A 13,543-nucleotide genomic window follows, 5' to 3' on the forward strand; every position below is an offset into this window, starting at 1 on the left:
GATCTCGGGGTCGGGGGATCAAGCCCCACAACGGGCTCCATATTTGGAATCTGCTGGAGATTCTCTCTCTCCCTTGGCCCCTCGCCCCAGATGCAGGCTCTCTCTCTCTCAAATAAATAAATCTTTAAAACTAATAGTAATAACATCAGAGGGAAACAGAGGAACAAGCGTACTGCTCCTGGAGGACAGCAGAAGGGCAAATGCTGTGCCCTCACCGCCCCGGGGGTGTCCTCTTGGGGCCGCTGGCTGGGAGGCAGCCTCGGGAGACATACACCCCGCGTGGGAGGACACGGGCCACGTGAGCAGGGAGTCAGGCCTATCGCACAGGAGTAAAACGCACGTTGCAGGGACGTGTGAGCTTGGCCTGTGTGAGGGGAACACACGGGTTGGGCGTGTAGGGGCACAAGCTCAGGGTCCGGCCCTCCCTGCTCTGGCGGCTCCCCAGCCACCCCCCAGGAATGAGACCCCCGGGCCGCGGGCCAGCACCATAGCCCACCCTCACCAGGTCCCTCCTCCCCACGAGAGCCCACTGGAAACCATCTTCCTAAGAAAGTCATTCTTCCTGACATTCTGCCAGAAGGAACGTGACACACACATTCAGAAAAGTGAAAATCGGGAAAATGATCTACCTCACAAATGCTCACCTCACCCATAGGTTACTGTGGCTCAAACTTTGAGGCTGTTTGACCTGTTTCCTCCGAGTTCTTCACCGTGTGTAAGACTCACATTTGAACTTGATTCACCACTGTTCTGAGGTATAACTGACGTAATATTCTATGGGCCCCATGGAGACACCTAACGAGTCAACATTTGTAGCCACTAAGAAATGGTCTTTTTTGACACTACTGAGATCACACAATAGATAAAATCCTAACATTTCACTGAATCACCGAACAATTCTGAAATTATGCCATTAATGAGTTTATAACTTAATGAGTGCAATCTATGATGACGACTCCACCACGAGGAACCAGGTTCAACGGGGTCCCATCCTGTGAATCTGCCACCATAGAAAGCAGCTCCCGTCAACCTGATTCCTGCACATTTTCATGGCTGCTAAGTGTTTCACAATTATTTGTAACATTATAAAAATATTCCTTGTATATAAAGGTTTTCCTACTGTAAGGGCCTACTTAGCCAGAGGGAGCCATTGTGTTGTTTATGCAGCAAACTGAGACTGACCCTGCCCCTCCCAGAGGAACTGACTTAAAAACAAGTCCGGAAACCAGTCCCAGGTAGCAAAGCCCAGATACAAGGGTGGGTCAGGCCAGGTGGAGACATCCAATCAGTGGGGTGCACATACTGTCTCCCTAGCTACCAAGGAGAGTGGGCCCCGCCTTTTGGGTGCCAATTCTGACCAAGGTGATAGGCTAGTGCAAATATCTACTAGGGTAAATTGAAATTCCGTTGGCCACCCGTGTGTGACCTAGCATGATTGTACAGTTGTCTCTGTGTGTTGCAATCTCATTGGCCACCTGTGTGTGCCCAGGCTCAACCACATGGCCTTTGCTCTATAAAAGTTAGTCTGTGAGGCTGGGAGGGGGTCGCCTCTTTGTAAGAGATGGCCCCGACCGGTCGGTTTGATTCTCGATGCTTGGTGCAAAATAAAGCTTTGCCTGACCTTCGCTTTGTATCAGTCTTGCTCCTTTGATCACGGACCCATTATTGGGGGACCTATCACTGGGGGCTCGTCTGGGATCAAACGATGAGAACTGAGCCAGCATCAGAATTTCTGAGAAAAGCCTCCAGAGGTAAGATTTCAGGATCCTGTCTGTCTGTCTGGTTGCAGAGCTCCAGGGTATAGCCCACCAGGGAGAAGCTAGATGCAGCCATGCCCCCCAGAGCTGGAGCGGAGGCAGGGACGCCCCATCCCACCACTGGTAGATCATCAGGGGGTTCGAGTCCCCTGTGCGGTCACAGGATTCCAGTCCCCCTGGGCAGTCAGGAGATCAAGAAAGTCCCCATCAGTGGCAGGTTCTGGGTAAGGACCCCTGGGCCTGTGGTTGTCTTTGTCTTGTCCTTCTGTTGTCTGTTGTTTATTGTGTTTGCAGGGGACGGAGAAAGTCCCCACCAGCAGCAGGCTCTGGATGAGGATCACTGGGCCTGTGGTTGTCTTTGTCTTATCTTTTTGTTGTCTGTTGTGTTGTTTATTGTGTTTGGAGAAATGGGGCAAGCGGGGAGTAAGGGAACTGTGACACCCCTAAGTCTTGTTCTCTAGCAATATCAAGGATTTTCAAGGTAAAGCCACCCAGTCGGGTAACAAGGTTTACCCAGTTAAACTAAAAACACTGCCAATTAGAGTGGCCCATTTTCTCCACAGGGTGGCCGCTGGAAGGAATGTTTGCCTTGGCTCAGATCTACTCTACCCAGAGTAAGGTCTTCGATCTCCATCGAGACCAAATACCATACATCATGGCCTGGCGACATCTGATAGAAGAGCCACCGTCATGGCTCAAGTCTCACCTTCCCCCTACTAATGAAACCATCTCTCTCCCTCTAAGGCAGGGTAGATCACCAAAACCAGAACAGAGAGATGAGGGGGAACCAAGGAAGAGGACTGTCCTACCCCATCGGATGTGGAGGATGTGGAATGCCCCCCATCTGTCCCCTAAACCTGATAAACCTGACTCTCGGTCCTGAGATGCCCTTACCAGTCCCCCTCACACGCGGTTGGGGTCCACCCATGGGACCACCAAGCAGAAAGACCGCCCTGACCCTTCCCTGTCCTCTATCCCCCTCTGCCTCCCTCTACCTCACCAGTTCGATCAGCGCCGATGCTGCCTCTCCATGAGGTTGCTCTATCGGACGGGAGAGGGCGCCCCCACCTAACCTCTATCCCTTTCTCCTCTTCTGACATCTGTAACTGGAGGGCCCAACACAAATCCTTCTTGGTCCACCCTCAGGACTTAATTAGTCTCCTGGAGACTGTCTTTCTTACCCATCAGCCCACCTGGGTGGATATTCAACAGCTCCTTATGGCTCTCTTTAATGCGGAAGACAGGGATCGCATCACCGAGAAACCCATAAGGTGATAAGCGAGAGACCTGGCAGGGACCTCGATCCCTGGCGAAGGGAGGACTCCTGCCCGAGGGAACCCCCCAACTGGGAGTCAAACTCCAATGAAGGTAAGGAGAGCCTACGCTTCTACCGCCAGGCTCTACTGGGAGGCCTCCATGCAGCTGTAAGGAGACCCATCAAAAGATCTAAAATGAGTGCGGTGACTGAAGGTAACAATGAGTCTCCGGGAGCTTTCCTAGAAAGGCTTATGGGAGCTATAAAATGTAGAGCCCGATCGACCCTGAGGCACCCAAAAATCAGAGGGCAGTGAATCTTGCTTCTGCCAGTCAGTCAGCCCCAGATATAAAGAGGAAATTTAAGAGGAAATATAAAGAGGAAATAACTTCAGAAAATTGAAGGATTTGAAGGGAAGAATCTGACTGAGTTGGTGGGAATAGCAGAAAAGCTGTTTAACAACAAGAATGCACAAGAGGATGAAAAACAGACAAAAAAACTGGTTACGGTTTTGGCATTGCATGAGGCGGGGAGGAGACGGGGAAAGAGCTCAACGGAAGGGAAAGGGCAGGTAGAGGTGGTCCGTGCGAGGGAAAGTCTGAGCACAGAGAAGACAGGCGGGAAGACGTGGATTCAGACCAGTGCGCTCACTGTGAGGAAACGGACGCTGGGCCAGGGAGCGCCCCGGACGCAGACGGCAATGCCGGCCCCCAGAGACCGAAGGGCCGTGGTTCGGAGCCCTCCCCGGACCTCGGGTAAAAACTGAAGCGGAGGGGAAATCAAGTGATTTTTTGGTGGACACGGGAGCCCAATTTTCCTCATTACTTAAACCTATGGGAAAACTATCTGGAGAGAAAGTCTGGGTACAAGGGGTGAATGGCACAGAAAGACATGAACAGACAACAGAAAGGACTTTAAATTTGGCCTCAGGAGTAGTCAAGCGTCGATTCTTGGTCCTCCCTAACGCCCCGTATTACCTGATGGGAAGAGATCTCCTCCCCAAACTACGAGCTGGCATTCAGTTCTCGGAAGGAGATATGACTGTAACCTTGAGACAACCCACTGTGCAGCTGCTTGTGGCAGCAGTCGGTGGATACCTTCTTTACCAGCCAGTCTCAGAAGCAGAGCAGACAAGAGAAGGGAGCCTTCTCCAAACCCTACAGGTCGAGTTTCCTGAAGTCTGGACAGAAGGGAAGCCCCCTGGCTTGGCCAAGGGACAGCCTCCAGGGGTGATACAATGAAAAGCAAGGGCCACGGCTGCTCGCGTCCGGCAGCACCCCTCCCCTGGGAAGCAAAGGAAGGATCAGAAGACACATGAACCGCCTCCGCGGAGACGGGACCCTAGTGCCTTGCAAGTCTCCATGGAACACACCTTTGCTGCCCATTAAAAAGGCCGAGACTGGGGAGTACCAACCCGTCCAGACTTGCGGGAAGTTAATAAACAAGTTGAAGACATCCACCCGACAGTGCCTAACCCCTATACCCTCCTCTCCCTCCTGGGCCCCAGAAGAACTGTGTATACCGTCTTAGATCTCAAGGATGCATTCTTTCTGCATGTCTTTAGCAAAGGGAGTCTCAGCCCCTCTTTGCTTTTGAGTGGCCCGACCCACAAGAAGGATTCCAAGGCCAGCTCACCTGGACAAGACTTCCCCAAGGATTCAAGAATTCGCCCACTATCTTTGACGAGGCCCTACATGAGGATTTGCGTGAGTACAACCCAGGAGTCACTCTGTTACAGTACGTTGATGACTTGCTAGCAGCCACTGAGGACTATGAGTCATGTTTGCGGGGGACGAGAGCGCTCTTACAGACTCTGCAGGAAAAAGGGTATGGGGTGTCAGTGAAGAAAGCACAGCTCTGTCAGAGCCATGCCACTTATCTAGGCTTTGATCTCCACGAGGGCATGCATTCACTGTCTGAGTCCAGGGAACAGGTGATCACCTAATACCCCCACTCCACCACATCCCGACAAGTGAGGGAGTTTCTTGGGACGGCGGGCTACTGTAGGCTGTGGATACCGCAATTTGCGGAGGTTGCCCGACCTCTCTACGAACTGGCAAAACAGGGCTCACTATGATAGAGTGGACAGCTGAGGCAGAAGGAGCATCTCGGGAGTTACAAACAGCCTTACTGCGTGCCCCAGCATTGGCCACCCCAGCTGTTACCAAGCCCTTCCACTTGTATGTGGATGAAAAAGCAGTGGTGGGCAAAGGAGTTTTAACTCAGACTCTGGGGCCTTGGCAAAGGCCAGTACCCTATCTTAGCAAGAAATCAGATCCAATGGTGGCTGGGTTCCTCCCTTGCCTCCACATAATTGCTGCCATGGCCCTCCTGGTCAAGATGCAAGTAAATTGACTTTGGGTCAAAATCTCATCTTGCCACCACTCACGCTATCAAGGGCCTTCTCCAGACTCCACCAGAGCGATGGATGACGAATGCCCAAGTGATGGGGTATCAGGCCCTCCTCCTCAATAAACCAAGAGTGACCATCCGGCCCCTGGCGGTGCTAAATCCAACCACACTGCTGCCAGAAGAGCTGGCTGACCACCCACACGACTGCAGGGAGGTTCTAACCCAAGTCACAGGAATAAGGCTGGACTTCAGAGACATTCCCCTCCTGGATGCAGAGATGACTCTGTTCACAGATGGGAGCAGCTACATGGTCGATGGAAAGAGGTATGCGGGGGCTGCGGTGGTTTCCCCTGAGCAGAAACTCTGGACAGCAGCCCCGCCACACAGAGCCTCGGTGCAAAAAGCGGAGCTGATTGCACTTACCAAGGCACTATAGATGGCCAAGGGTAAAATCACCACCATCTATAAGGACAGCAGTACGCCTTTGCTACTCTCCATATACATGGGGCTTTTTACAAAAAGGGGCCTATTAACAGCAGAAGGAAAAGGAATTAAAAACAGAGGAGAAACACTGGCTCTCCTCCAGGCTGTTTGGGACCCAAAAGAGGTGGCCATTATGCATTGCCCGGGACACCGAAAGGGGACTGATCTGATTTCAAAAGGAAACCAATTAGCAGATCAAGCCACAAAAGCAAGCAGCCAGAGAAACAGTGCAAGAGCTGGTGACACTCCTGGCTCCAGCCCTACCAGAAAAGCTGGACTATTCAGAGGAAGATTTAAAGTATTTACAAAAATGGGCTAAATTGGACTATGAAGGGGACTGGGCTAAGACTAAAACAGGAAAGTTAATTCTTCCTTGAAGTCTAGGTAAGAAGTTAGTAGACCAGATACATCAGAGTACTCATTTGGGGACACGCAAACTCAAGGAGCTTATAGGCAAGCAGTTCCAGGTTTCTAAATTAGGGCGTATGGTTCAGGATATAGTTGACAGATGTGCTCAATGCCAGGCAGTTAATTCAGGAGGAACTAGAATGAGAAGAGGGAAAAGAGAAAGAGGTAAGGAACCAGGAATTTATTGGGAAATAGATTTTACAGAGATGAGACCCAGAAAACATGGGCACAAGTACATGTTAGTTTTTGTAGATACCCTTTCAGGCTGGGTAGAGGCTTTTTCCGCCAAATGTGGGACGGCAGGAGTGGTAGCCAAAAAGCGGTAAAAAAGTGGTAGCCAAGAAGAAATAATTCCTAGGTTTGAGCTGCCTCTCACGATCGGGTCAGACAACGGCCCTGCATTTGTGAGTTTGGTGCCATAGGCATTGGCCAAGGCCGTGGGCACTAATTGGAAACTACCTTGTGCCTACCGGCCCCAGAGTTCCAGGCAAGTAGAGAGAATGAACCGGACTCCTAAAGAGACCTTGACAGAGCTAATTCTGGAGACTGGTGGTGGATGGGTCGGTTTGATTCTCGATGCTTGGTGCAAAATAAAGCTTTGCTTGACCTGCGCTTTGTATCAGTCTTACTCCTTTGATCACGGACCCATTATTGGAGGACCTAACACCTATGCTTTGGGTATAGGAAATAAAGGTTAAAGAACATAAACATTTATTTATAAATCTCCACATATAGGTCACGAGACAAGACGCCAAAATGACTATGTGAATTTAAAAACACAAGCGTGGCGATTTCACTACACCATACCCGGCACCAAACACTTTCAAGGCCATCTTAGAGTCACTCCCCCTGCGGGACAGTGGTAACTGGGCAGAGGCCCTGCTCCAAGACACACGGCTTTTGTCCATTTCCCCAGGATCCAAGCAGTTCACTTCTTCACAACATCCTCAGCACCCGCGAGGTACAGAGACCACATGGCCTTATCTCCAGCTTGGTGATGAGGAAAATGAACTCCAGCAAGATTAATCCATTCGGTCAAGGTCAAACGTCTGCGTCGAGCCATGAGCTGAAGGCTGATCTGTCAGCCGCCAACCGTTCTCACTACAGCAGTGAGAACAGCCCCTCCTGTTGTGTGCGGCAGTGAAAGCGTGGCCCTTGACAGATGATGGCCTCATCTACACTCAGCTGGCAAGAACACTGTGTGTCCCCCGGCGGCCTAAGGACAGGCAGTAGCGCCGACCATGTGCCTGGAGAGCTCCTCAGTCACTTATGCGGCAAACCCTACATGACCTCAGACGGAAACCACAACAGCCATGCTGCACGGAGCACGCTTACATCGCTGAGCTCGATTATTATGTAAGCTCGGATATTTAAATCCCAATGAAAGTTTTATTTTGTTTGTGTGGCATTAATTTTCCCAAGTGTTGCTTGAAAAAAATCAAGAGCAAAATTATTATAAAAGTAAGAACAGGCTTAGTAATTAACATGTATACATTTGTCAAACATAGTTACCTGATTATCATATTTGAGAGACTGCGTCCCGACCAAAAACCGAATGGCATCTGTTTCTGCAGTCTGAGGTGTGAGGGCACGTGCCTGCGGGAGGGAAGGAAAGCGCACACACATTTAAGCAGTTCGACTTGACAGAGTTTAGAAGGCAGTTACCTTCTCTGCGGCTGCTGGGGTGGCAGTAGTTCAAAGTGCCCACTAGGCAACTCAGAAATGTGGATGCAAGGCCTTCAACTTTCGTATACATTGTGACTAACAATTCCACTCAAATGCAGACATAGAAACAATTATAAACGGGCACAGAAAATAAGCAATAAAGATGTAAATGGCATTTTTAATGAAACCACAATTTTCAACGGCAACAGACTGGTGGAACAAATCATCCTTCAACAGTGCAGCAGAAAACTGCCCCCAGCAATGGCAGAAGAGGTGGTTTAAACCAAGCTCTGGCAGAGGGCAACCGTTAAAATGAAACAAAATACTATGAATTTGTTCCAAGGCCTCCTTTAAGGAGTTCCCACAGCGAAGAACAAACGCCACGATCTTGGGAAGGAGCAAAGCATCGAGGGGCAAGCCTGACCTCCAGCCCGCTCTCAGCTGCCAGTCCAGAAGGGTGGCTCGCAGCTGACACCAAGGAACGCTTCTGACGGGCCCCTGGACTGAGGGGACAAACACGGAGTGCAGGGCCCACCCCGGAGAAGGGGCCAGCGGAGAGCTAACAGTCAGGGTTGGGGTCCCGGAGGGCAGAAGCCAGGAGTGAAGGTGTCAACCAGCACAGACTGCTGCTCCAGGTCATCGTGGTCCGCGACTGGATTCTAAGTAACTGAGCAGACGGGTGCTCCTGTGCCAGCGAGACCCACCCATCCTCCGGAGGAAGACAAAGACCTCCAAAGGTTCTACAGTTTTTCTCACAATGTCAAACGCTCAATCAAAAATAACTAGTCCGACACCCACCCAAAACGGAATGATTAAAAGCCAAACTGCAAACAACAGAAAGGCCTGCTGAGCATTCGGATGGTCAGGCTCTGGGCAACCAGCTGTAGAACATCAGGCTTTGTGCACAGGTTTGCCGGGAACACTCTTAGGAAGGACACCACGGGGGGAGCAGGAGCGGCCAGAGGACGCAGGACTAGCCAGAGGACAGGGAGGCCAGAGCCATCATGGCCAGGCCCATCTGCGACCCTGCCCCCAACCCCACCAATCAGTCGTTGGCAGCAGGCTCTCCCGGAGGGGGTGTGACTTAGGGCACCGTGGCTCTGCTCAGCTGAGGGCAAACTCTAACAGCACCCACTGAGAGCTCCCAGCCACCCATAATCCCAGAACCCGCTGCATTTCCCGAAAGAGGAATCGGGGCGGTGCACCACAGCAGGAATTATGACACCTGTGCTTAATATTGTCATTAATTAAAAGACCAAATAAAAAATTTCAGGTGAAGAGTCTGAAGCCTCAAAAGAAAAGACTGTTCATAACTGGTCAATGCTCGTGGGACAAACACAACCAAACCCACATCTCTTTCAGTACGACCAGGAAGTGTGCCAGGACCAATCCCTCCATCCCCACAGCTCGTGCTCTGATGCCCGTGGGAGGAAAGGTGGCAGCATGAGAGGGACGCAGGAAGCCCGTGGGAGGCGCAGGTGGCTGGGAGGTGGGGGCAGCGGCTGCGGGCGTTGAAGATGGAAGGAGTCCGTGGACCAAGGAGTACAACAGGCCCCTCAAGAAGCTAGAAAAGGGGACGCCTGGGTGGCTCAGTTGGTTAAGCAGCTGCCTTCGGCTCAGGTCATGATCCCGGCATCTTGGGATCGAGTCCCACATTGGGCTCCTAGCTCAGCCGGGAGCCTGCTTCTCCCTCTGCCTCTGCCTGCCATTCTGTCTGCCTGTGCTCGCTCTCTCCCCCTCTCTCTCTCTGATAAATAAATAAAATTAAAAAAAAAAAAAAAGAAGAAGAAGCTAGAAAAGGCAAGGGAACAGATTGCCCCCGAGCCTCCTGGGAAGAATGCGGCCCTACCAACGCCCTGATTTAAGCCCCATGAGGCCCACATGAGGCTTCAGAACTACAGAATTGTAAGGTACAAGGTGCTGTTCTTTAAAACCATTAAATAGGGGCACCTGAGTGGCTCAGTGGGTTAAAGCCTCTGCCTTCAGCTCAGGTCATGATCCCAAGTCCTGGGATCAAGCCCCAAATCAGGCTCTCTGCTCAGCAGGGAGCCTGCTTCCCTTCCTCTCTCTCTGCCTGCCCCTCTGTCTACTTGTGATCTCTGTCTGTCAAATTAAGTAAATAAAATCTTTATAAATAAATAAATAAGTAAAACCATCAAATTGGTGCTGACTTGTTCTAGCAATGACAAGAAACTGATACCACCACACACAGTTCACCACGCAGGCCACTGTCCACATGCTCTCTTCCCACATGCAGCTAGAAACAGCCAAGACGTCCCACGTCCTCCTCCACCACATCTTATTCCTACATGTGTTTCTCAATTTCTTACTCATTCTTCCTAAAATAGGGTGAGCAGGACCCCTGGCGGACTCAATTAGTTAAGTGTCTACCTTCTACTCAGGTCATGATCGCACGGCCCTAGACTTGAACCCTGCATCGGGCTCCCTGCTCAGAGGAAGTCTGCTTCTCCCTCTGAACCCCTCCCCACTCATGTGCACGTGTTCTCTCTTTCAGATAAGTAAATAAATAAATCTTAAAAATAAATAAATAAAACAGGAGTAGATTAACAGTATAGCAGCCATCCTGACCAGTCAGTCTGTCTCATTTTTGACTTGGTTTCCACAGCAGGGGTGAACAAGACCTTTTCAGTGTCCACTGCCAAAAGGTTTGGGGACAACAATTTCATGTCATGCTCTCAGAAAATTCAACCACAGCCCTATGTCCCTACCCCTCCTCACAAAGGGTTGCTGGCATAAAAACGTTAACTACGAGAACACGTCAGTTAACAGCAAGAACATACATGTCCAGAGCAGTACCCACATTATGAGACGTCAGGACGAAGAAATCCAGTCTCGCCAACCAGCCTACAACCTGCTCAACAGAACTGGACTGCAGCCGCAGACCTCTTGGCAAAACTGATGAATTCTTTGTGAGTCTATACACCTTCTGCCAAAAATACACCAAGTAGAACTCTGCACGTGATACCAGCAAATCCACAGATGCCCTGAATCCTGCTAATTCGAGCGCCGCTCGCTTAGAGTAAAAGCACTGGTGAGGAAGCTCCCACAGCATTGCACAGACAAAGCCCAGCTGCTTGGAAGGCAGAGCCCAGGTCAATGGAGGGGATGCGGGGCAGGCTCCCCCTTCAAACAAGAACACAAAGACTCAAATGGAGGTACATGCCATCACCCCAGACAGAAGAAGCCTGAAAGCCCCTAAAACAGGGCCCAGAAGAGGACTCATCTGAGAGAAATGATTATTTTCCACGAAAAGACTCATTCATGCTTCGAGTCAGCAAGTGCGAGCGGACTATGTGACCCCTGCACCGCGGCCACGCATGGAAGGTGCCACGGAGGACAGGCCACTGGCCCTGCCCTCAGGAAACAGATTCGCAGGAGACAGTGGACAAGACCTAAACACCGCAGGTGGGAAATGACTATATCTCAGAGCCCCTGGCCCAGACCACGCAGCAGCAAATCAACATTGATCAAAACACACCCATGAGCTTGACTCCCAGCAGAAGACAGCACTAAGTGCCATCACCGGAAAGCAGGGAGAAATACGCTGTTAGCTGCCATGAGATGGAATGAAAGGCCAGCTCAGACCTGCAGGGGCTGCTGAGGCCATCATGAGCCAGCATCCAACCTGCTTCATCCCGAAGCGATTTACAGAGCCCGGAGCCAGAGCCCGGAGCCGCAGCCCTGGGTAAGCATGCAAGGAAATGAAGTCAAAGAGCTCGTGTGTTTCAGAGACAAAAGCTGCCACAGTTTAGAAAAGCACCATGAGTTTGAGACTCTGCATGCTGTCACACACAGCAAGCCCCTTCTTTTTTAAAGCACTGAAGAGGAGGGGCACCAGGGTGGCGCGGTCAGTTAAGCGTCCACCTCTTGGTTTCAGCTCAGGTCGAGGTCTTGGGATCGTAAGATCAAGCCCCACGATGGGCTCCATGCTTGGCTCGGAATCTGCTTGAGATTCCCTCTCCCCTTCCCTGCTTACATGCATGTACGCTCTCCAAAATGAGTAAATAAAAATAAAAAACGGAAGAGAATTACTCTTACCAAAAAAAAAAAAAAAAAAAACCTGAATCTTTAAAAATTACAGTGAAATCTCAAAAACATTGAATCTAAGATCGTTTTAGTAGTTTATTAGGTTAAAATAATAATAACTCTGGCCATTTGGGTGACAGATATGTGTCCATAATGCTGGTCTTACGATGAAGGGAATGATCAAATGACCTTCTTAAATCTAGTCATGGTAATAGTTCTGAGGTGCTCCAATGACCTCGTTATTACAAGATCAAATTTTAGGTATAATAGGCCATAAAGCATCTGCATGTATTTTACCTTGGTTCATCTTCATAACACAATGAAGGAAACCCAAAGTCAGGATGGACAATATTATTGCTCCTTAGAAGATAAAGACGCTGAGGACCAGAGAGGTTCGGTGACTTGGCCATGGTCACAAAGCCCCTAGAAGAAGAAGCACCCGGACTCCCAGCCGGTTCTCTTTCTGCTGTGGTGATGTGGGGACCTGGCATAGGTAAGATACCTGTACACGGGACTGAAGGCAGTCACGTTGTTATCATTCTATACCCTGTTCTCAATAAAGGCCATGGCATGTGCCTGACACCGCTGTCTTCCCCGCACCTCGCCATTCAGTGAGCCGACCCAGGACGCGGCAAGTGCAGATGCCGGGGAGCCAGGCTCTCGGTGGGGAAGGTCCCCTCCACGACAGGGCAGCAACCCCAGGCCTCCCCGGACTCGCTGCCTCCCCGGACTTGCTGCGCACTGAGCTGTCCCTTGGGCAACTCAAAATTGTCCTCACGGGCTTATTAGTCCGAGCAAGTAAATGCTCCCTCTGCTGACCATCCAGCCCCGCTGCCCATCAGAACTTCGCCCCCGCGAGCCGCGCCCCAGGCAAGCACAAGGCGCAGCCAAGGTGAGCAGGTGGAACAGAGCCGGCGCTTTCCGCGGTAGAGACCGGGCAGCTGGACCTTCTATCGGAAGCGGTCTCCCCGCAGAAACAGCCTCTTTTTTTTTTTTTTTTAATTTTATTTATTTGACACAGAGAGAGAGAGCACAAGTAGGCAGAGAGGCAGGCAGAGAGAGAGGGAGAAGCAGGCTCGCCGTTGAGCAGAGAGCCCGACGCGGGGCTTGATCCCAGGACCCCGGGATCATGACCTGAGCCGTAGGCAGAGGCTTTAACCTACTGAGCCACCCAGGCGCCCCAGAAACGGCGTCTTTACAGCGAGCTGCCCCCCCTCGCTGCCCCCCTCCCCCCGCTAGGAAGACCAAGCAGGAAGCTGGCGACCACCCTGCGACCTTCCTCAAACAGCAGCACCTCCTCAGCGCGCGGCAGATCACTTCCACTTCGCAAACAGAAAGAAAGAGCGAAAAGGAGGCAGAGCCCCACTTCTTCACTCTATACTAAGTAAACACCTACTTCTCCGCCCCATCTCGCACCCCCAGACCGCAGAGGTCCAGAGTGTGGCAGAGAAGCACCAAAACTCTTGAGCTGCTCACGGAAAACTGGGGCAACAGCACTGCTCCTGGGGACGAAGGGGCCACACCACACATGATCACTGGTACATTCACTGACACCCTCACTCGTGTGCGTGCCAAG

At 51.2% G+C, this 13,543-nt stretch overlaps 1 protein-coding gene across 5 annotated transcripts in view; it reads right to left on the reverse strand.

Moving 5' to 3' along the window:
- EIPR1 (EARP complex and GARP complex interacting protein 1) overlaps positions 1-13,543 on the reverse strand; it is a 123,319-nt gene that overhangs the window by 102,867 nt on the left and 6,909 nt on the right. For 3 of the 5 annotated variants that reach the window (XM_082745482.1, XM_082745479.1, XM_082745480.1), the window contains exon 2: positions 7,768-7,851. The exons of 1 other annotated variant lie outside the window; for it this stretch is intronic. In XM_082745482.1, the coding sequence (XP_082601608.1) occupies positions 7,768-7,851 (84 nt within the window). Of the gene's footprint in view, positions 1-4,647; positions 4,826-7,767; positions 7,852-13,543 lie in introns of all 5 variants that reach the window. One more of the 5 variants, XM_082745483.1, reaches the window with a different exon arrangement.

This window comes from Mustela nivalis (genome assembly GCF_964662115.1).
Source record: "Mustela nivalis genome assembly, chromosome: 8".
NCBI lineage: Eukaryota > Metazoa > Chordata > Mammalia > Carnivora > Mustelidae > Mustela > Mustela nivalis.